This window comes from Eublepharis macularius, chromosome 9 (genome assembly GCF_028583425.1).
Source record: "Eublepharis macularius isolate TG4126 chromosome 9, MPM_Emac_v1.0, whole genome shotgun sequence".
NCBI lineage: Eukaryota > Metazoa > Chordata > Lepidosauria > Squamata > Eublepharidae > Eublepharis > Eublepharis macularius.
The window spans coordinates 37527031-37552099 of NC_072798.1; the positions used below are offsets into that span (position 1 = coordinate 37527031).

At 38.8% G+C, this 25069-nt stretch overlaps 1 protein-coding gene across 4 annotated transcripts in view; it reads right to left on the bottom strand.

Moving 5' to 3' along the window:
• Nucleotides 1–4921: 4921 nt before the first annotated feature.
• FAM227A (family with sequence similarity 227 member A) overlaps nucleotides 4922–25069 on the bottom strand; it is a 41726-nt gene continuing 21578 nt past the window's right edge. For 2 of the 4 annotated variants that reach the window (XM_054988392.1, XM_054988393.1), the window contains 7 exons: nucleotides 20592–20715; nucleotides 19360–19467; nucleotides 12745–12824; nucleotides 11888–11990; nucleotides 10335–10456; nucleotides 7733–7890; nucleotides 4922–6659 (listed from right to left, as the gene is read on the bottom strand). In XM_054988392.1, coding sequence (XP_054844367.1) covers nucleotides 6458–6659; nucleotides 7733–7890; nucleotides 10335–10456; nucleotides 11888–11990; nucleotides 12745–12824; nucleotides 19360–19467; nucleotides 20592–20715 — 897 coding nt within the window. In that variant the 3' untranslated portion in view covers nucleotides 4922–6457. Of the gene's footprint in view, nucleotides 6660–7732; nucleotides 7891–10334; nucleotides 10457–11887; nucleotides 11991–12744; nucleotides 12825–19359; nucleotides 19468–20591; nucleotides 20716–24196; nucleotides 24302–25069 lie in introns of all 4 variants that reach the window. The other 2 variants (XM_054988391.1, XM_054988390.1) reach the window with 2 other exon arrangements.

Here is a 25069-nt window from a genome sequence, read left to right on the forward strand (position 1 = left end):
TGCCAGGTTGCCTGAGAATAAGAGGGACAGAAGTTAGGAGGCTGAGTATAGTGCTCAGCCTGTAGAGGAAGGGAAGAGAAGGAATATGTGCAGTGCAAGTCAGGATCATTGCTGTCTTTTCCATGTGTTTTGTATATATTATTGATAACCCTGCAGAAAAAGACCCTAAGTCTAGGAGAATGCATCAGAGAGAAGGTGGAATTTAAACTTAAGAATCCTGTAGAAGGCTGTGGATGAAAAGAGCTTGCCTACTCCCCCCTCCCCCCTCCCCTGATAACTCACATTCTGAAAATTACCTCCTTTCCTAGAGATTCTGAAAATGACAACCCCTGAAACTCAGAGTCAAACTCTTGAGATGTCATGGTGGAGTAGGGACAGTTGTAGGTAACAAGGTGAGGGTTTACATTTTTCAAAAGCATAATATACTTCATGAAAATTCTTTCTAATACATATCCTACTGGAACTTAGTGGTGTGGCATTAGTAATTTTATACAGATTTCCCAAGGTACCGAGACTGCCTCACAATTAAAGTTACAACTTTATATTATATCCACTACATGCCCTTAACAAAGGCCTCATCTCTTCTCATCTATAAATTCAGCTGTTCTCTATCTTGTTGCTTTCCTTTCTAATAAGAACATAAGAACATAAGCAAAGCCATGTTGGATCAGGCCAGTGGCCCATCCAGTCCAACATTCTGTCACACACAGTGGCTAGAAATCCAGTGCCATCTAAAGGACTGTCAGTGAGGCCAGGACACCAGAAGCCCTCCCACTGCCTTCCTTCCAGCACCAAGACAACAGAGCACCACCTCCCCACAAAGATAATACCATCTATCTCGTGTGGCTAATAGCCACTGATGGACCTCTGCTCCATATATTTGTCCAGTCCCCTCTTGAAGCTGGCAATGCTTGTAGCTGCCACCACCTCCTGTGGCAACGAATTCCATGTGTTTTCCAATGCTCTCCCTTTAGTCTTTGTTTCAGCACATGCTGTGCAACCTAACCACAGCTCTCTTCACATTTAAGGGATTGGCAAGGGATAGTAGGAGAGAGGTAGTTTTTCTGTCTGAAAATCGGGAAGTTTTCACAAATGACTCAAATCAGCATTGGAACATCCAACATCTGTGAGCTGATAGAGGCTCACTGACAGCAGCATCCATTTGCTTTAAAAATGGCACTCTTCCTATTTCTATAGAGTAAATAACTTATTGAAATTATGCATCATCAGAGAATAAAGTAGATATTCAAACTGTAGTTATCACCAGTAAGTAACTACAGACATGAACACAGGGAGGCTTACTTCTGTTTAAACATTTACAAATTTATCTCTTTTGTATCCCACCTTTCTTACAATGGGGACCCAAAGTGGCTCACATCATTCCCCTCTCCTCTACTTTATCCTCATAACAACTCTGTGAAGGAGGTTAGGCTGAGAGAGTGTGGCTGGCCCAAGGTCACTCAGCAAGCTTCCATAGCAGAGTTAGGATTCAAACCTTGGCCTCCCAGATCTTAGTCCAATACTCTTAACCACTACGTCATATAGTAAATATGTCCACAATTCTTATGTAAAATGGCATCTTTAGAATCATTTGGGAAAGTGCCTACAGAGCTCTGTGCTAAGCACGTGCTTAGTTCCACTCTTCTGCTAATGTTTCTCGTTAGATTGAAATTATAAATCATGATGTAATCTGTTACAAGAAAATAGCTGCTCGTTACATATAGAATGTGCCGTTATTTGGTAATTTTACCCTCCTATTGCTAATGGGTCTCATCAGACTCTTAACTACAAGGAATATTAGACTCCTTTCTTTAAATCCAAGTCTGCCTCAATAAGGTATTGTGGAAGGTAGCTCTCCCCTGATTTTTTTAAAGCAAAAGCAGTAAATGTGTTGACAGATGAACAATCTCTGCCTGTTGCTTATCTCCTCAGTTTCTCTTTTGATGTCACTTTTAAAACCTCCCCCCCCCACAGCTATAGAACTAAGCTGCCTGAGAGAAAATTGAGGGGGGGAGGCTTACAAAGTGAGCAGTAGGAATGGAGAAAGTTTAATTCCCTTTACTCTGAAATTGGCGCCTCAGCCCATTTTTTATGTGATTGGGACCAATCCAAGTTTAAACAAACAGGTCTGCTGCTGCATGCAGTTGAGCCTGTCACATGTATTTAGGGGGCAAATCTGTATCTGCTGTGGCACTGGGGATTTCCAACAGCCTGGGGAAAAACTACCCTGCCTCTTTAACAGAGGCTTAATTGGATGTTATTTTTCAGGTGATGTTATTTGCCTCCATGCTGGAGAGCATGACTATTTCCACACACTGCCAATTCAACTGCCAATTTCCACACATTAAGCCCCTATTAAGGGGAGAGAACATTTCCTTCTCCCGGCTGTTGGTAATCCTATGAGGCATAGAGAGGCAAGATCTGAGGAGAAAAAGAGGCCACCTTGGCTTATAAAACAAGACAAATATGCTTTGGGGTGAGGCTGTACAAAGAAAATCAAGTCCAGAGATGGGGAATACTCTCATCTTGACCACATATACACTGACAGATCTGCCAAGAGGCGAAATATGGGAGCTTGAGGTGATGCCTGTCAGACAAGAAGCAGAACCCAGTGATTCAAAATTGGGGTGAGGGATGACACCTGGAAGAACAGGGTACAAGCCTAAGAACCCAGAAGATGAAATAATATCAATCACTCTAAAGCCAATTACACATCTGAAGCAGCAGTCATGGAACTCCTTTACATGTAGCTTCGCCTTGACAGAAGGTCAAGTCTCGACACCAGGCAGTCCTGTCCAGCTACGTTACTTCCCACAAGGTTTCAACGCCATACCACCCTCCAGCCCCAAACAGATAAAATACCAGCCACTTAAGCCACAGCAGTGGGTCTTTCAGGGAGTCAAATCATACCCAGTGCAGCTTCAAGGAGAGGGAAGCTGCTTATATGAACAACACCAAAATCTCTTTTGAGCTTTTGATTGGTTCACAGCCTTGCTGATCACCTGACTAGGAATAAGTACACAGAGTGTCTAGGCCAGAGCGTCTAGGCCATTTCTACCATTCACCTTGTAAGCCCAAGCAGATTTTGGAATGGGTGGAAGAGTAAACTGAGCAAGGTGCAAGGTAGGGAAGATAATCACTCAGTCGAGGAAGGCAAGGGCATTGAGTTTTTGATTGATTTGATATAGTCAACAGACTATAAAGGGAGATCATGTAAAACAAGGCAGAAATGTGCAACTGAGGGTTGCACTACAAGTGACGAATAACATTTGTCACTTGTAGTGCGACCCTAAATCTTTAAGCATTCCCCTTTCAAATGCCAGATCATGAGCCACTTATTATGCAGTTGTTTGGACCATATTTATACTTGGGGCAAAACTATCCCTTATCTCATCTGGATGGATAAAGTTTGGAAATGCTTTAAATGGACACATGCCACATTTTACATGTGTGCCCATCAGACTTGATGAGAAGCATGAATGATCCACCCTTCACTTCCCAGTGTTAACTTCATTATAGGCAGAATGATATGCAAGTCCATCTAAGCAGAAGTAATTTTTTAGTTAGTGGGAAAGTGTTCCTAGGACTGCAGTCATAAATTCTAAAAACAGAGGCTGCAGCTCTACCCTGAGTTGCATGGGTGAGCTGCGGTTATTCCCTCAGTGGTTAGTGAGATTCTATACATGCTTAGATGCAGTTTCATACATGTCGCCTTGGCACAATTCCAACAGCAAAGTCTGGTGGCTCGCTGCTCCTGAGTCTAGAACAGGTCTGAATTTAAGCCCTGAGAAAGGATCTGCTGAGTCTCCTCACTGTTGTGTACTACACAGTACACATTTTATTACACATTTTTATATTATCCACACTAGGCAGTTGAAGTTCCGAATTAGTGTTGCCTTACCCTCCTTATGAATGTACTCTGCTCAGAAAAGGCCTAGCAGTTGTTTTTCGTCAGGAGTAGGCCTCAGGTTGCCAACTCCAGGTTGGGAAATTCCTGGAGATTTGGGTGGGGGGAGCTTGAAGAGGCAGGGTTTGGGGAGTGGAAGGACCTCAGCAGGCTATAATGCAACAGAGTTCACCCTCCAAAGCAGTCATTTTCTCCAGGGGAATTGATCTCTGTTGCTTGGAGATCAGTTGCAATTCCAGATCTCCAGTCACCACCTGGAGGGTGGCAAGTTCAACCCTAGGTGGGCTGCTCTTTTTCAGTGCAAGGGAACACAACATCCTGCACACCACTAGAAGCTACCTAGCCAGAAAGTGCACAGTCCCACTTAAGATAATTTTTTAAACAAGTGTTTAAAATTTGTGGCATGACTGTTTAATTTAAAGAAGGAAAACCTGTTTTATATATTGTCTAAGGCAATAAAAACCCTGTTTTAATGGAAATAGATGGTTAATTTCCCAAATCTGCTATCCTGAGCAAATTTTTCCTGATATACTGTGAATTTTCAAGATCTGTATCACCCTGTACAAAAAAATAAAGAATGGCGGGGGTGGTGTGTGTGTGTGTGGTTGCTCACTTCTATACAAGGATTTTGTCCCATATGACCAGCTGGATGACTCTGCTTTCCAGGGGCCCTTCAACAGGGTATCACGTCACCTGGAACATAATTTTTAGAGATCCTGTACTTTTCTCCTTAGTACCAGAGCCGAGTAGATAAGCTTAGAGTTGCACTGCCAGATAAGGTATTAACTATGCCAAACTGATTATAAGAAATATTTGTCAAGATTACCTTGACCACAACTGCCCTTTCTGATCCAGAGATCAGAAAGTTACTACATGACCAGCATTGCTTCCTTTCAGAATATTCTGTGGGAGAGGGGCTGCTATCTGATAAACACAAATTTAAACCTAGCTAGATATGCTGTACTAGACGCACTTCAGTTTTCTGGATTTTGTCTATGATATTTACATGAAATATGTATTTACAAATTACCATTTATTATTGTAATAATGCAATATTCCGAGTTTAATACAGATTCAGATAGAGAAGGTAATTTCAATATGAAATGCAAAATGGTAGAGCTTTTAAAACAATGTTTAGGCTGACATTTTTAGTTTTTAGAAAAGCTGTGGCTTACAGTACTTGAAGCGAGCTAAATTTTATTATCTGCATTTTACTTATGAGGAAAAAAGTAGGATTTTTTAAAAAAATGTATGCATTCAGAGAAGACACATTGTTATCTAGCCAGGTAAGTTTTAGCTGTCATTTTTAGCTCCATTTCAGGGTCAAGGTATTCTTTAACACTGGCATCCTTGACACTTAAAGTGTTTGCAATCAGTAATGTATCTGCATCTCTTTATGCAAAATCTACTTTTCTTCCAGTTTTTCTTCTATAAAGCAGAGAGGAATGATCATTGTAACTGCTGACACCAAATACATCTAATTTGTATTTAATCTGAAGAGTGTATTTTTATCTCAATAGAAAAGCAGAGCTCTCTAAATGGTTACAAAGGGATCATATTAAATCAGGTTCTTGAAGGCAGATCTCTGGTAACCAGTTTTAAATCTTATGCGAAGTGTCCAGTCCATCTGAGTGACGGAAAAGCAACTATTTCTTTTGTGCCTTTCTTTTCTTCATCTCTTCTTGATCCTCTTGTCTGCAGAGTAAAGTAACATGAGGAAAAGTGAAATAATAGGACTAAGAATGAAGCTGAAGCATTTAAAGGGACACAGGATCTATTCATTCAAATAAAAACTAAAGAAAAACTCAAGAGGTGGTTTACATTGCAGAAAGCTTCAGCTGCCCATTTCTATGCATGCAAGTTCGATTAATATGGCAGGACTTTTTTTTCTCCAGGCAGTTGGCAACTCTAATTCTACATTTAGCTAAAGGCCTCTCAAGGCCTTTCTATATATTAAAAATGTGTCCCAACTGTATTTTGGCAACATTTGCAATACCACAAAGGCTTTTAAAGAGACAATTATATGATCTTATCCACATGTAAATGGATGGGGGGAAATGAGAGATGACCTTGCTGCTGCTGAAAGAAATCTAACTGGGTGAGTGATCTAGCATGGGAAAGGGAAAGCATACAATTTCAAAACATTTAAAGAAAATGCATTAGTTTATAATGTTGTCATCACAACAACCTATGCCATGCATATAAATACATTTCATACAGCTAGCACAACATTTGGCATTTTTCCCCAGGTCAAAAAATATTGCACTTTAATTACTGGGAAACTTCCAAACTGTCACAAGTATAACCTTGAGGAAAATGTGGAGTGTATAAGGTTGCTTGTTTGTTTAATTGTAGATTATTAAAAACATATAAGTACAGAATGCAGAATCATGTAAATACAATGATGACAATGTCAAGGGTACAAAAACTGAGTTGTCAGCCTAGGATGAGAGTTCAAAGTAGGAATGAACAAATGAGAAACAACAACACTTACACTGTATAAGAAAGTGACCAAGTAAATACCCTTAAGGAGTCCTCCTGTCTCCTTCTCTATGAGATCGTGATGCTATAGTGAAATTGCACTTGCAGACCCTTTAAGTACCTGAAAAGCTCTTGGTTCTCCTTACACTGCTGGTCAAAATTCTTCATTTCTCTCCAGTGCCTCAAAAATGCCTTTTTATAAGCTTTGTGTCTCTGCTGAAGGATGCTGAAACTTTGTTTGATCACATCTGCATATGTCTCAGCAGAATCAGTGATTTTAAGTGTAAAGGAAAGTTCTACTTTGATTGCTTTAATCAAGCATGAGAAGAAAAATAGAACTGGGAAATAAGAGTTTATAAACTTACCCACTAATGACGAGGAAATAGGACTCATTCAAATGACAAAATCTACAATAAGCATTTCTTCTATCTATTAAGTTGGCTTCCAGTGTATTCTAGTCTATTACCTATTATAGTGCACTATATATATCTATTATGGTGCACTGGTTAGTAAGTTGGACTATGATCTAGAAGACCCAGGTTCAAATCCCCACTCTGACTTTGGGCCAATCACAAGCTCTCAGCCTAACCTACCTCACAAGGTTGTTGTGATAAAATGGAGAAGGGGAGAAAGTTGTATGTCACCTTGGGTTCCCACTGGACAGAAGAGTGGAATATAAATGAACTAAATAAACAAACATTTATTAAACTGGCTTAAGATGCTTAACTGTCTATGGGGTTGTAGCCATTATCTTTAAAGAGATGGTGATAGCTTAAGAATAGGATCTTGTGACAGTATAACGCAACACACACAGGGCTAGGAATGATGTAACTCCCTGCTGCCACTTTACAGTGAATAACCAGCAGCCATGGTTCCCAGCCCCATGTTTGTGGCCAAGCAGTTTGGCCCATGGGAAATGAGTTCTCTTTTGTATTCTTTCTGACTCAGTAACACCTTACTCTTAAAAAATACAATCTGCCTTTAAAGTTCCAGGTGTGAATTGACGGCAACAGGGATAGGTTGCTGAATAGAAAGGACAGAAAATCCTGGGATACACAATTATTTTTCTATAGGGCTACAGACTCCTTTCATGCAAAGGAGAAGAGGCACATGCATACAACTTTACTCGATGGGAAAGTGACAGCACCAGGGCCGTTTCCACATGGGCTAGAGTAAAGCGCATACTATTGCTGTTCTATCGCTCAAACAGCTCTCTTTCCGTTTGCCTCTTTACATACACACAAATCCTTCCTCTGTATAAGAAAGGAACAGTCTACTGACTCTTTTTCCCTGTACTGAAGCTACTATTTCTACCCCATTCTCCTGCTTGTATTATAAAGATATGGTAGTGGCTTGCAGATCTCCCTCCTAGACACAAAGATGTCACATCCTGCCTTTGGTTCACAATTTCGAATCTGGAGGAAGTGCTGAACTAGCGGACTGCATCCACCAATATTCAAGAGATGCCAGGTGAACTCAGGACCACAACAGGCTGGGTGTGACTGAAAGATAAATGTAGTTTGCAGAAGTCAATTGCAGTAGCCTCAAATCAAGGAATACAGTATCTTATGTATGTAATCATTTTTAGTGTGAGTGAACTGAATCTCACTTTGATTTTGATGATACATTTAAATGTCTATAATGGCTACTTTATTTTTGAATGGCTGTTAAACCACACATGCATGTTAATTTGCGTGCTTCACAATAAGGATTGCACTACTGTAGGAAAGGCACACAGGTTAGTTGACTAGTTGGCGAACAGTCTGTTTGCAGAAACCTATCATCCATCATGACAGCAGAATGGAGGAACACCAGAACAGGATCAGCTCAAGGCTCATGGCGATGTGCAACAGTGGATCGGCCAATAAGTCTATGAGGAAAAGTCCCACTGGGTTAATGCCTTGTCTCCCCACCCCCAGCCCGGGGCCACTCCAACTCCAAGCAAGGGTTGGTTCTTACCCTGTGTAGGGTGGTAAGCAGCCTCTGCTTCTGGAAGCTGGTGGTCCAATGTCCACACACTTGACCTGGCCAACCCCTGTTCCGACAGTCACTCTACGTTACTTCTTTTATGAGCTCTGCATGGAGCCAACCCGTGCTTTGCACAGACACATATCACCTCGGGGACTGCCTTCTATAAAAAAAGAAAACAGCATGCAAATAGGCCCAGAAAGCTGCCACCACAAGAAAGCTCTTAGCTTTCTCCCAAGCTTCCCCTCCCCCCCTACAGTACAAAAACGGTGGGGAAACGAGCGTTTCCCCCTATCTGCTGCCACACGTACACACAATACCTCCAAGTGGAGCATCAAAAATGGAGAAATGTCTCCTTTCCACATTGTTTTTGCATGGGGGAGGGGGGAACTTGAGGGAAAGGCAGGAGCTTTCTTTCCTGTGGTGGCAGCTTTCTGAGCCTATTTACATGCTGTTTTCTTTTTTTATAGAAGCCAGTCCCCAAGGTGATGTGTGTCTCCACAAAGCAGGGGTTGGCTCCATGCAGAGCTCATCAAAGAAGTAATGTGCAGAGTGACTGCAAGTGGGGAGGAAGCATGCAGCCTGTCTGAGCCCTGCACAGCAATGCACATGGTGTGGGGCTGGCGGGTCAGGCCTTTCCTCCCTCCCTCCTTTGGGAGACTGGGCCCTTTTCCTAGGCTACTATTTTCTCCCAGTCTGCCCTTGGAGATAAGCTAAATGAACACCATTTTGGCAAAGGTGAGGGTGAATTGCCCAGACAACAGTCTGAGGTATTTGGGTAACTCTCCTAAAATTATCTGCACATTTTTCGGAGAATATGCTTAGAAAGTTCTCTAAATGTGCAAATATTCAACTAATGGTTGATACTCATCATTAACATTTAACCTCCAGCAATTTTGCAGTAGCAGTAAATATTTGACAGAATCTGACAAATGACATGGAGTAATAGTCAGCATTAGATAGCACCTGATAGCTATTGCATTGCCTTTTACATGCAAAGGAATTGGAGGGGGGGACTTGTACTACTATAATTAATACATTAACCAATCAAGATCAGAGACAAATCCAAACCAGTCAAATATTTAAGTTAAATTTCAAGTATGAAACTTAAAGATGAATTATGGACTCAAATGTTGACAACAAATCCTAAATTTGGAGATTTGAAATTTAACTGTTTTGTTTATTATATCTTATTTCAGAACTGTAAAATAGACTATTGCATCCTTAATCCTCAACTGATTTCCTACACACTGTTCATTTGCAGAATAATGTAACATCCTGACATGTATTACAACCTTGGTTATACTTAATGGCAGCCATCCCATGAAGGTCTCCATTGTATTTATGGCTGCTACTTTCTCCTAGCTGGGCACTGGGCAGAACTGATGTCACGCAAAACTCTCGTGAGATGCTATCTTCCGCATTTTTTGTGCTACGTTTCGCGATGTCCCGGAAGCAGGTATGTAGTGTGAAAAGGGCCCTAGAGATGTATTGTGTGAAACACCGTCTTGGGACAGCCATTTTGATTTCCATGGAAGTGTAGGTATTGTTTTGAGGCATCCCTGATTGTATGAGTTTCTGCAGTTCCCACTTGAAGGTTCACAACAGCTTTTCTGAGCAAAGCCGGGTTACCAGTGTGACTCTAATTCTGCTCACTACCAAGATTGCACACTACTGCCAACTATGAACTGGCTCATAATTTGGATCTGCTTTCTAATTACAAAACTTGTATTGCTAATCAGTTTATTCACAATGTTCTGTTTCCATTTCACTATCATAGGGAGCACTGATTTTTCTGCGTACTCTCTCTCAAAAAAAAAATCAAGATTTTTATAATGTGAAAAAGTTGAAAAGAATCTTAAGACACTTTTGTCTGCTACTGGTGTTGATGTTATCTGTAAGAACTATATTTATCTAACTCTAGGTCCACCAATAATTATGGTATTTGAAAATCTCCCCTCTCCCTAAATTACAGCACCTCTCTGGGAAGGTAAGTAATCTTTAGCCTCCTTTTCGGGGTGCTTCGTTGTTTGTTCCATGAATCCTTCTGCCTGAGCAAGTCATTATGCAATGCAGAGTGAAAATGATAGTATGTACTTTCTGGAAAAACAACAACAGTGATTTGTTAATTATTACTCAGTTATCATGTAAGATATCTTTTAATTTAATAGGAATTATATATCAGATTAATGCATCACATTGTGGAAGGCAAACATTTGAATACATCTATCTCGTACTCAAAGGAGAAATGTCTCCAGCTATGAAAGTTGATGTTGCAGCTGAGTGACTATGGCTGCAATCCAGAAAACACTTTCCCGGCAGTAAGCTCCCCAAAATAAAAATAAGCCTTACTTCTGAGTAGACTTGATTAGTCTCACTCCCTATATTGTTCTTTCAACACACCTGTTTAATTTTAAGGTGATCACAGCCCTATGGAAACATGGTGGGATCAAGATAAAACCAGATTGACTCTCCCCTTTGCCCCTGGGGCTTGTCGAAAGTCTGGCTATGAACAATGCATGCCAAGTCCAACTTGCACAGGCCCAAACTACAAGTCTGAGTGTCAAGGAGATACTGGGCCACTTGGAGCAATGGTGTACCAGTGGTAACTACTTGTACATTTCAATACATAATCTGAGGGGAGCAGAGCTTGTGCATTCAGGCTGGGCTTGTTCAAATGAAGTCTTACTGCCAGAGTGGACCAGCCATTTTAATTACAGGGAAAGTCCCTGGTAGGCTGCTGCCCTGGAGGGCTGGTAGCCAAGAGTAAGCAGACTCAAGCCCTAGTACTTCTGCCAGTGTCACAAGGGGCCACTTAGTTGGGACTATTCAGTAGCAACAACAATTGATATCACCTAACCTGCTGCTACAGTCGCCAGTTGGCAGCATGGAAGGAGGCAATGCCCATCACTGGTGCAGCTGTGTAGGATTGTCAGCTACCCAGAGAAAAAAGTATCCTGCCCCTTTACTGGGATGTTATTTACCAGATGTTATTTACCACATGTAATGAAAAGTTTCCACTGCCTGTTTCCATACATCTCTATTAAGAGGGAAGGATATAATACAATTTTTTAAAAGGGCAGAATATTTTTTCTCGAGGCTGTTAGCAATTTTAGAGCTGAGTCTCCCTTGCACATCTGGTGGTGCTGCAGAGGCAGCTTAGTTGGGCTTACTCCTGGGCTATTTTAACTTCCCAATCCCCTGCTCTCTGCACCAAGGGATCGTGTGGTTGTCCTGTATTATTGCTTGGTCAAGCACACCATTACATCTCTCCAGTGCACACCAACTGCTTAAGGTTGCTCCCTGCACTTGTAATTTGTTATAGCAAAGACAGGTCCATAGTATCTTGTCACTAGAATGTTGGCTTTAAAAGTATGGAGTATGACAACACATGCCTGTGTGCGTGCAGGTTGCATGCCACATCACGACAGCTATACTAATGTTTGAAAACAAATATTAATGTAGATCTCTTTTCAAATGGAACTGGTGGAAAATCCCTGAGTACAGTTCCTTTTCTTTTCTAAATGCTACCTCTGGAGGGAGATGGCTGTTGATATGTATTCCTGGAGGCTTGGGATGGCTTCGGGAAGCCTTGCGTGGCCATGCTAACAGTTTTCTTTGAAGGCTGAGGTCTCTGAGAGACAAGAAGAGACATGAAGTAAAAATTCAGTACCACATAATGCATGGGTCCCTTTGGAAAAGGAGAGGAGCAAATTATGGGGGGAGGGGAAAGATTACAGAAAGGAAAAATATTTAATGGTGAGGCACTGCTATGGCAGCACGTATCTGCTTTCATTGTCTTTGTAAATAGCAACATGTACGCTCATTGGCTCAAGGGAATAAGTGCTAACCCTTTACCAAACTAAATAAAAACCATCTTTATCAATATTTAAAATGGATGTCCACTCTGAATTTGGGCTCTGAATAGCTGCCATTTAGAAAGATAAAAAGACAGGGCTCCATTCATTGAACCTGCATCATCTGTATGTTGCCCCTTCCTGCAGTCTGCTAATCTATTGGTGCAATTTTTTAAAAATCATAAAATTACAAGGTGAGTTGGCATAAAATCCAAGCCCCAAAACTCAGGCAATGTCTTTCACCCTCCATATCCTGGACAGATTAGAACGATGACCCTTATTACAATATGCCTCAAGCAGAAAGGAGGAGGAGACAAGGCACATTGTGTCCAAAGAATCCAAGACACATCATGTTCAAGGAATCCAAGACTAGGAATACATTCAGTAATATAGAAGCTTACAATAATGGGAATATAATGGATTTAACAGAGGAAGCACGATTATGCAAGAAGATACTATACTAGTCTCAAAAAACAGGAATTAATGGTTCCTTCTCCCAAACTAATGTATGTAACTGAAATAATTTTTTACCTTTTGAACTTGAGAAGAAGGCCTGGAAGACTTTTTTGACCTGCCAGAGATCTTGGAGGCACCAAAGGGATCTTCATCATCTGATGGAAATCAATAATACTGATCACAATTTCTCCTTTGCAGTACAGTTTAACAACACATTCATTTTACAGTTTGTGCTAAATGGGATTCTTTTTTTCAAAATAACTTTTATTAGGAAAATGTACAACTATAATAACAATTAAAATACAACAATAAGAAACTAAAACAGTAAATTCACAAGATATTGGATTCAGATACAAATTACAGTCAAATTATTTTTAAACATTGCTTACTAAATACAGGAAGATTTAACTATCAAATATCATTTGGTATAAAGAATTTGGAGGAGAAAGGTCTTTACTAGCGATGAATTAAAAAAAAGGCCACCATTTCTCATAGAAGGATGAGGTAAATAGATGTATATTGTGTTTTTGTAAATTAAACGTTTTTTCTAAGATAAATTGATCCCAAACTTTAATAAGCCAGTGGTCTTCAGTTGGAAGTGTTTGTTGGTTCCTCCTTGACGGTATTATTTATTTATTTAATTAGATTTATATTATTATTTTATTTGATTGTTTTGGCCACAACCAGAAAGCTATTGATTAATTTGCCTCGTATTAAAGGTATATTTGGATTTTGCCAAAGATCTAAATAAATAATTTGCAGATTAAACTGTATTTTGTAGCCTGTGATCTCTTCTATTTGATGAAGAATTTGTTCCCAGAATTTCATGATTTTGGGGCATTGCCACCAGCAATGTGCATATGAACCATACGCACCACATTTTTTCCAGCAGGAAGGTGAACTAGACAGGTAAATTTTGGATATTTTTTGGGGTGTTAGATACTAGCGATTCAATATTTTAAAGGTTTGAACTTTTGTATTGATTGTTTGAGAGTTTAAATTTTTGGAAGACCATATTTGCTTCCATTGATTTTGATTAATAGATATGTTACAATCCTGTTGCCATTTATTCTGAAAACTGTATTTTATAGGTTTGGTTAGGTATATGATGATTTTGTAAATTTTTGATATGGAACCTTTTATTTTATATTAATGATTTCGGATTTCCTTGAAATTGGTCTTCCGAGCTTGCATGATATCTTTTAGTTTTATTTGATGTGCCATATGTTGCAATTGCAAGTATGAGAACCAAGGGATTGGGCATTGTAAGTAAATTTCTAGATCCTTTTTTTGTAAAAGACCTTTTTGAGTAGCAATATCCATTAATCTTATATTATCAAATGCTTTCTGTTGTATACAGAAGAATATGTGGGTTTTCATAGGTGATCATGTTTGCAAATATATAGTGGAAAATCTTGATATTGTTGGCACCATCTTATATCTATATTTGTCCCATGTAGCTAAAAGGTTCTCTAACAGAATGTTTTCATATTTACACAATGGACGAGTTTTGCATGCACACCATATTGTTTCTTGTAATGTTAATGGTTTACATGAATTTAAGATGCTTGTCTAAGCAGTCTTCCTTGTTTCCTAAAATTTGAGTTGTTTTAGTTAATTGAGTGGCTTCTAAATATGCTGAAACATCTGAGTAGTTAAAACCCCCATATTGGCTACTTTGTCAGAGTACTTTAAATGCAATTCTAGGTTTTTTATAATTCCCAAGAAAGTTGTTGAGGAGAGTTTGCCATTGTTTCACTAAGTTGCGAGGAATTGATACTAACAGTGTGTGAAACAAAAAAATTAATTTTGGAAATATAAAGGCCTTGATTAAATGATAACTATCATACCAGGAATATGATTGCTTGTTCCAATTTAATATATCTTTTTTATAGCTTTATTTTTTAACAGATGGTTGAATTTTATAAGCTGATCTAAATTCTATGGAATATTGACACCAAGATAAGGTAAGTATTTTTCAGCCCATAAAAATTTATACTTTGATTATATACTGCTTATAATTGATTTCGGTACATTTTCAGGCAGTATTACTGATTTTGAAGTGTTGATTTTTAAACCAGATATTTGAGCAAAGTTTTCGAGAATTTTTTGTAGTTCAGACAATGTTTCTTCAGGATTGGTAACATATAACAGCATGTCATCCGCAAATAGGCTAATTTTATGTGTTTGAAAATCTGATTTTATACCATAAATCAAGTCATAGTTGCGGATTATTTCTGCAAGGGGTTATTTCTGCAATAAGGCAAATAACAGGGGAGAGAGAGGACATCCTTGTCTGGTGCCTCTTGTTAACCTTCTTTTGAGGACAGTTTATTAATCTTCACTGTAGCTTTTGCGTGTGAGTAAACTGTAGATAGTGCCTGGAAGATTTTGCCCCCGAAGTTCATAAATTTCATAATAGAGTACAGGTAATTTGTTTCAATTGAGTCGAAAGCTTTTTCAACATCTAATGAAAGTAATAATGACTGTATGTTCTTTTGTTTGCAGATAGCCAAGATGTTAAGCATTTTATGAATATTATCTGCAATGTCTCTACCCGGTATGAAGCCAGATTGATCCTGGTGTATATATTGGCCGATAAAAGAATTTAATTGTTGTGTAATAATTGAGGTGAATAACTTGTAATCTTGGTTTAAAAGTGAGATAGGACGATATGAGGATGAGGTAAGAGGATTTTTGTTTGCTTTAGGGATTACTATAATAGTGGCTTCACTCCACGTTGAGGGTTGCTGACCAGTGTCTAATAAATTATTGCATACTTCAGTTAACAGATGTGTGAATGATGGTGCAAATTTTTAATAAAATTCTGACAGAAATCCGTTTGGGCCTGCTGTTTTATTATTTTTTAACTTATAGATAGCTTCCTCGATTTCTTTAGCTGTGATGGGGCTATTTAATAATTGACTATGCTCTTCTTTCAGTCTTTTTATTAAGTTGTTCCTACTTAAAAAAATTTGAATTTGCTCTATGGAAGGTTTTTTAGAAGTATGTAAGTTTTCATAATAGTCACCAAAATTTTTTGTAATGTCTTGTGGGTCATTACAAATCTTGCCTTTAGGATCTTTAATTGCATTTATTGCTCTGGAAGCTCTTTTTTCTTTTACATGCCAAGCTAATAGTTTTAATTGTTTGGGTGAGATAAAGGCATGTTTTTGTTTTAGGAAAAGTACATTTTTTTGAATTTGATTCATTTCAATTGTATCTAGTAACTTACGTTTGTTTATTAGTTTTCGGTAAATTTTTTTACTGCCCTTTTCTTTATATAGTCGTTCTAATTCTTTGATATTGTCTAGTATAGTTTGCTTATATAACTTTTTTTTCCCCATAGGCCGCAAGTGAAATAATTTGGCCTCTCATGACTGCTTTGAAAGCATCCCATTTTATATGTGGTGTTATGTCGGGTGAGCTATTGTCTCTTAGATAATTTTCTATTGCTTGTCCTATTTGTTTAGAAATATTCTCATTGTATAGTAATGCTTTGTTTAACGTCCATTGTCTTTCAGGTCTGATGTTCAAGTTCAGTGAAACTGTGCATATTATCCATGCGTGATCAGACCACGTGATGCTTCCAATTTTTGAACTAATAATGCTATTTTTTATTTCTCCTGTAACCAAAATGTAATCTATCCTGGTATGTGTGCTGTGTCTTGCCGAATAATATGTATAGTCTCTCTCATTGCCATGCATAATTTGCCGTATATCTATTAAACAGTATTTTTTCAATACCATTGCCATTTCTGTGTTTTGTGATTCTACTGAAGTATAATTGTGCCTGTGATGTGTTTTGTCCAAATTGTGGTTTATGATATAGTTGAGATCACACCCAATTATCACTTCACCCTCCTGGAATGACTGAAGTTTATTCAATATTTCTTCTATGCATTTTATTTGGTTGGAGTTGGGGGCGTAAATAGATGCTATTGTAATTTGTTGATTTTCTATTGTACCTTTAATGAATAAATATCTACCACTGGGATCTCTGCAAATTGCTTTGTGATGATATCTGACTGATTTGGAAATTAGAATTGAAATTCCCCTCGATTTAGATGAACCTTTTGCATGGTATTGATTTTGAATCCATTTTGCTTTAAGCACAGGATCATGTTTTGCATGTAGATGTGTTTCTTGCAAGATTGCTATGTCAGCTTAATTGTGCGCTAGACTAAAATATGTCTTCTTTTGACAACAGTGTTAAGACCTCTTACATTGTATGAAATGAAAGTGAGTTTTGATTGCATTGTACTTATAACGACAATAAAATACAATAATAAAAATATCAAATGTTTTACTTTTTTTTGCTCGTTTATAAATTTGGTTTTTCACTTATGGAATAATGAACAGCTATAGATTATTCATATAACAGTAAAAATAACGACAATAGACTACAATAACTAACTACTAACCATTAACTATTTTTTTTGGAGTTGAAATCTTACAATATATTGTATGTTTACCTAATTATATGCTTGCTTTTTCCACATAAAGTAATGAACAGTGAAATGTAAACCATCTAACAGTTCAAGAATAACAACAATAACCTCTAATGATTAATTTCCAGATTAATTATTATATAACAGTTTAATCTACTTATAACACTTTCCCACTTTCCCCCCTCCTCCCCCACCCGTACCTCCCCCTTAGTCACTTTCAACCCACCCAATTACTCTTTATTAACTTCTATTTTTTCCTTATTGTTAATTATTCTCTCCCCTAATGTGTTAATTAAGTACAAAATAACTGATTCCTAAATATAACCTAGTTCCCACTTATCTCTCTTATTTGTTCAATGTTGTACTAATAAAAAAAGAAAAGAAAAAATGTTAGGTACTTCTTAACATTCATTATAACTGCGGTGGTAATTACCCTTACAGTTAATGGTCACAAGCCAAACCTGGTAACAACTAAAACAGTGGGCAAACCATGGAGGTCACTCTCTCTCCCCATACCAAAACCCCTGATTGATTAATTAGGACATGAAAGTTTTACAGCACTTCCTTTAGAAGATAAATTGATCATTAGAATGAGTTTAGGAAAAACAGACAGGAATTTTGCTCCCTTTGCATGGAGACAGTTCTTGCAGCATTTTTCTGTTCTGAGAAAGTTTGTCCAGATCCATTGGAGTTTCTAGGTTGATGTTCTGTAATAGAATATGTCCTGATTCAGAATCCGTGGTGATGAAATGCTTTCCTTGATGAATCACTAGGAGTTTTACATAGTTGCTCCATCTATATTGGATTTGTGCTTGCTGAAGTGCTTCTATTTTTGATCTAAATTCCTTTCACTTATTCAAGATCTCGTTTGGTAAGTCTTTGAAAACCTGGATCAGGGTGCCTTTAAGAAGAATTGAGCCTTTAATTCTCGCCTCTGCAACAATTCTTTTACAGGACCTTAAGTCCACAAATTCCACAAGGATGTCTCTTGGTGTGTTCCGTTTGTTTCTTGCCCCGATACAGTATGCCTTAAGGATTAATGGAGCTATGCCTTCTTCAAGGCTCAATGCTTTGGCAAGCCATGATGCTAGAAATATTGAAAGGTCTTCATTTTTTGTTAAATCTTCATCTATCCCTCTGAATTTTAAATTACTTTGACGAATTGTTATTTCTAATTGCAAAATTCCCTCTTGTAGGTTTGCATTTTTTGCTTGGAGATCTTCAATGCCATTAAGTGCAGATTTACTCATGTCTAGGGCTGCATTTGTTTTTTTGTTTGTTTCATTTAATTTTGCCCTTACTTCTGAAAGCTGAGTGGTAATAGGTTGAAGCATTATTGCAATTTGGCTGAGAATGCTGCATTCAAGCTCTTTAAGTTGAGGAGACAATGCTGGGTCAGGTACAAATGCAGCAGCAGAAAGTCCATTGGCCATTTTGTTTTGCCCCTACTTTTTCTCCTTCCGCCCCAGAGTCTCTGTAGTGGAGAAAAACTCCTGTAGCTTTTTAGCTGCTTTGGGGGCTGTTTTCTTTTCGTTATCAAGTTTTCCCATAGTGTATTTATGAAATGAAAAGGGAAGCAAAGTGCTTACCGGTGGGAAATTGGCAAGAGGAGAGACGGAGCTCTTTAAAACATGCCCATCGCCATCGGCTTCTGCGCCACGCTCCCCCTTAACTGGGATTCTTTATGACCCCTATAATATGAGGAAGATTCTTCCTGTGAAATACTGGGCTACACTGCTGACTAGCCAACTACATCAAAACACTCCTTTTAATAGCACTGGAAGCAATGATTTGAGAGGCTCCCATATTGAGCCAACTTTAAACAGTTTTGAGACAGAAAGGTAAACATCAGTTGTGGACAACTGTTCATTCTCCTTATCCAGGAAGAAAGAATGGAACCATATGAGCTACTGCATCATTTGGAGATTTTCTTTTCTTTTCGCCCTGGTAATTATGCCTCAAAGAAACAGAGTGTGAGTGTGTCATTTTAAATAGAAGATGCCTGCTTTGCCCAGCACTGCTGAGGCAGGAGTCAAGTTGGTCAGGGCCATTTCCACACTACTCACCTTCAATTGGAACGTTGCGAACAAAACCCGGAAGATAGCGTTTTCTCGCGTAAGTTTTGCATGAAGTCGCACAAAACTCATGTGAGAAAACGCTATCTTCCATGTTTTGTTCGCAATGTTCTGCAGCGTTCCGATTGAAGGTGAGTAGTGTGGAAATGGCCTAGGACTCTTACCAGTTCCTAATTTGCTCTTTCCTGACAATATGTCTTCTCTCCTGGATCGCTCTGGTTCCAGTTGGGAATAATCCCATCGATTGTATTCCCCAGGCGCATGAAGTGTACCTGTTGGGAGAAAACAACTGAGAAGCAAAAGCCATGAGAAAGGTGCCTGATTATCATCAATATAATTCTTAATTTATTGGATAGGGCTATGGGTCATTTTGTTTTAAGGTCAGAAAAAGAATTTTAAAAGGGAGGTAACAGGGAATTGGTGAAAAAAATAGGGCCTAACCGGACATGACATTTTCTACTCATATGCTCACAGGTAGGTTGGAAGAGCTGTGTCTGTCTGGTGATGACCACTGGCGTGGAGTTAACACAGAAGGGGATAAAAAACATTTTACTTTGGTGGAGAGAAAAATGAGGTGTGATTCTGTCATTTGGAAAGAAGAAACTGGGGGAAATTTGAAAATCCCACTGTTGGTTCTTCAAGGTGACAAGAACTAATGTCCTTGGTTTCCTTAAAATGTAGGATTTGTGAACACCAGCAAATAGCAAAATGAAAGATGAGCAAACTAGCCAACTAAAGGTAAGCTGGACATGGAACAGCATCCAAGGGTACAACTGAACTCCAGAGAGTCAGTACAGTAGAGAAAGTGAGGACGCCTGGATTCACTCAGCTATGAAGCCTACCTTTAGGCTTTAGCTCGTCTTATTCTGACCTATTACACAAAATTGTGAGGATAAAAGGGAAGAGGAGAGAAAAATGTGCCATAAACTCCTGAAAGCAAAGTTTGAAGAAAAATATGACATTTAGGCATGTTGTAAGTTTCAGTCAGACCCAGTGTGTGTTTTTTCCGCTCTTTTTTCCTTTGGAACTCTATGCCATGTTTCGAACTGTTTTTGAAAGCCCCCTCAGATTCCAAAATCAGTCTGCAGTGTGGCACAGACAAATACTGCTCAAGGAATACAGCTTTAAAGCAACACACAAGTTGTACTTGGATCTAATCCTACAATGAAAGCCTCTCTGAAAAGGTCAAGAAGCCATACTTTTTTTTTGGCTTCAACATGGCTCACAGAAAGAGGGGAACAAACATAAGACAGTAAAGCAAATGGTGGTGATATTTTGATGAACTGGCAGCCCCCCCAAACTTCCCCCTCCCCCTGTTTTATTGTATGAAACATGAATCACAAACCAATCCATGCTCCAAGAATCTACTTCTGGAGCAGAAAGAAGGGCTTCTCACCTCCCAGCCACTCAGAGAAGACATCACAGAGCTGGGCCTTGAATTCCCGTGTGTTGAACCATGACCTTGTGAAACAGGAGCAAAAGCAAGTGTACACAGTTTGACTCAGCAACGATGGGAAAAACTATAGCTCAAGAAAAGAGAGGGGGAAAAAACAAATAGAGTGTAACTCTAGCTGTGTGCTCTCCTTCATCTTGCACCTAGAGAGCATTCAAAAATCAAAACTCTAATCCAGTTCTTTTCAAACTCTATTCCTGGCAAATGAAGGCTTATTGGGGGGGGGGCGGGTAGGTGGGCTTATGAGTGAGAAGGTTAACAACGATGGACAAGTTTTCTTGAAAAAGAACCTGCCCACCAATTCCTAGCTTCCTCGGCAATGTGCAGCTTCACAGATGTGGCATGTATGACAGTCACACAGCAGGTTAAGTGGTATATCTGATGTGTATCCTTGCTCACCCTCTTTTTGAATAGACTTCCAAACTTCCAAACTGAATAAAGCCTAGGAGCCACTGCAGTATGAAGTGGTGTTGGGGAACTATTTGGAAATGCTAATTAATTCTTGCCAATGAATTTTTACTAAAGTCCCAAGACCAGCGGATGATAAGGCCACTGACCTTGACAGATTGGCTCACTGCAGAAGAGATCCAGATACCACAGCACTTCACTAAACTAAGGAAAAGTTTATTTTAAATCACTATGGTGATATTACGTCTTCAGCATCCTATTACTAGAGTTTCCCATTCATATCTTACGCAGGCACACTAGATCAACTGGCCAGGTTGATCTGTGGCTAGAGGATGAGGCCAGAGTTCTAGTGCTGCTCTGTTGGTCTCTGTTGAAGTGGCGACTTTTTCACACCTCTACAGTCCCAATCTTTCTTTCTTTTTTTTTTTTTGAAAAATTTTTATTGGGTTAGGATCATATATTTACACATCACAGTCAATTTTCCCATTTCCCAATTTCTAACCCCCTCCCTTTCCCCCCTTTTTTGTTGACTTCCAACAGTTTTCCAACCCTTTGTCCCTTTTCCCTTACTCTTTATATATTCCTCTATCTAATCAAATGTATATTCTCCTTTTATTCTAAGCAATACTTCTTTAACTATTTTTAATGCTCTGTACCCATAATGGATAAACAATTTATCCCATAATTCCATTTTCAAATATTTCTGTATAACGTAAACTATGTAAACTATATAAGCCATACAATCATATAAATCAACCAACTTAACTTATACTCTATATATTATTAATTCTATCTTCTTCTTTCTGTTTTAGTTATATTTGTTTACATTGATATTTCTATTCCCTTCAATCATAGATCTATATATGATATCAATCAATTTGACTCATATATACCTTCATATAAACATATTCAGTTTGGTACATTGTACAAAATCAGAAAGAAAATATTATTAGTTAGTCATTCCTTATAATTAACCCTTATGATTAGTTATATTCTATCAATATTCTATTTATTATTCTGTATATATCAATCTAATAACATAACTGCTTAGAAGTTCATTTTTACCTCTTCTCCCCCCCGGTAAAGTCACCCCCCTCTGCATTTTATTATACAGTCCCAATCTTTCTTTACAGTTCCAGCCTGCTTTCTTTTTTACAGTAGCTGACCTTTAGTCCTTGTTCGGAACCCCCAATGTCCTGCCAAGCTGTCTGTCAAGTCCTTATTGGTATGGGGAAAGAAAACACGAGCTAGGCTGTCTTCTTCTTGTTTTCCAGATCCATTATCCTGTGCACCAGAAGTAGCAAAAACCATAGCCTTGCACAGCTGATCAGCTAGAAACCTGCCTCTTCTATTTTAAAATTCTAACAGTCCTTTCTGTCAACCACAGATGTTCCTCCTCTTTGATCACATGGCCTCTTCCTTGGATATCAGGAGGACCCCTATGCCTCAATTCTAGCCTTTCTAAAAAGCAAAACTTTTAACTTGATCAGTCACACAAACATGCTTTGCATTTTATTTTATTATTTTGATTGATTGATTGACTGATTGATTAGCCAAATTAATATGCATGTTTGCTGAGATTGTGACAACAGCTATGCAGTGCTGTGACTAGTCACTGTGGTAAACATGAAGTACTGCCTTTCTATCTCTCTCTGTTCTGCTGCACAGAATATTGAAGGACAGATTTATAGCAATCATAAATCTGCTCTTTTCCCTTCTACAGCCTTAAAAAATTTTGACACTTGGGTTCATGCTTTAATTTTTTTTTAAAACCCATCAATTTCTGTTCATCCAATGTTTGCAAAGCCAGCATGTCTGAAAGAATACTGATCATCGGGGGCAGGGAAAGGTGACAAAAATGACTTTGTTTCACAAGAAACATGAAAATAAAGGTTAGAACAAGGGCAGAACATCATTACTTCAGGCTTCCTCTGTTATGTTATGGGCTCCTGGGCCAAGGAAGGGAGGAAAGGACTTGAGTGGGCTTGCTAACAGCTTTCCTTAAAATACCTTCATATAAAGAGGAAGGAAAGAGAAGGCTGACTCTTGTACATGCTCTGAATGACTACATGGTGTGCCACAGCTGGCACAGGAGAAGCTACTGGAAATGCAGTTTGAGAGTTAAATAGCTTCAGACAAATTCTCAGAGGACAGGCCCATACAGCAATGATTACGATAGCTAAATGGAACTAAGAGTCCAGAATCAGAAAAACAGATGCTGGAGACAACCAACAGAGAAGCCTGCTGCTACCATGTCCTGTTTACAAGCTTGCCAAAAGCATAGGGCCAATTTCTGTTGGAAACAAAATCCTGGACAAAATAGATCTTTGCACCAATCCAGCAGAGTTCTTCTTAGCACCAAACTAGTCATTACATTTAACTCACGGCCACCACAAAGACTTGCAGTCAGATGTCAGCTGCAAGTTCCCTGTGGAAACTCACTTCGGCAGCATCATAAGGGCCAGATTTGGATCAGAAATGTGGCATGGGGGTGGGAAGGAGAGGCTTCAGCCCCCGCCCTCGGTGTTTTACTGACTTTATATAGCCAGATGGGCATGAGTTGCCCCACCAGGAGACTGTATGAATACAATTTTTAGTGCACATACAGGCCCCCAGAGGGGCTAGTAATGCCCCCCAACATCATTCTGGATTGGGAATACTGTGCAAGGGGAAGGCTAAAGCCCCTCCTCCCCCTGTGCCATAGTACTGATCCAACTCTGTCCCTTGCAGCACTGTGTGAGTGAGTTCCCAAGGGTAACTTGCAGCTGCTATCTGACTGTAAATTGCCACTGCGTCATCAGTTAAATGTAATGTCTACTGTGGCTCTTAGGCTCTAATGAAAAGAAAACACCAAGAGTGGTTAGGAATTGGGGCACAAGGGTAGGGACCACTGTCATTTTCTTCACAGTTATGTCTATAGCATATATTTTAAGAAAATATTCAGTGGTACAAACTGAAAAAAATCAGGTTAATTATTGCTATGATCCTATAATTTAATTGAAATTTACTTAAATGCTTCCTATATTTGGGAGTTCTAAAGCATAGTTTCAGGCTTAAAGCAATGTCTTTTTACGTTATTCATTACTACTTTCCTGTTTGGAATCTATACTTCCTTAAAAAACAAAACTTTGCACACTCACTTTAAGAATGTTTTCCTGATTGGAAACCTTGTGACAGCCCAGGAGGATGCAGGAATAATTTTCTGCAATACGGTCAAACAAATATCCCTGAATCTCTAGATCTGGCTGTAGGAAGACAGATACATTGATGGTTTACCTGAATGCAGACACTACGAGAAGGAAGTGTGGGTACATTATTCTTACTTGGTACTCTCCTGGACTAGCCTAGACCTCCAATGCATACCACTTTCCCTTCCTTTCTCCCTCCCTGAGACCATGAGTTTCCAGATGACTTAAGGAAAGTAAAACAGCTACCCAGGTCACCAGACAATTAGATTTATGAGAAAGGTTCTTCTTGACCTTTGGATGATAACTCCATCAGTTAGGGCTGCAATGCCATGCACACTTAATTAAGAATAAGCCTGATTAAACTCAATGGTATCTACTTATGAGTAAATATGTATAGGATTGGACAGCATGACATAAAATGCATTCCTGTGCATTCTGTCTTACTGGGAACTATCTGGTCTAACCATGTGCAGCCATTTCAAATTTATTAGAAACAAGTCGTCTGTAATTCCGCACCCCTCTCCACCCAAAATCAATGAACAGATGATGGCCCCTGTTTTACTTTCCTATAGACTTCACTTTTCTTTTCATTTTCAGTCTACATTTGTTCGTGGACAGTTTACCCAACTATAACCTCTAGTCATCTTTAGTTTAAATGTTTCCTTCATTCACTAATCAAACCTACCTCTTTATATTTAGCTTAGAGTGAGATCATTTCTACATGTGAAGCTTAAAAATTCAACAACAGAAATTCATCCATCCAATGTCTGACTCATTTTATTTATTCTATTTTTATCCTATTAGTCCTCTAAAAAGTTCAGGTTG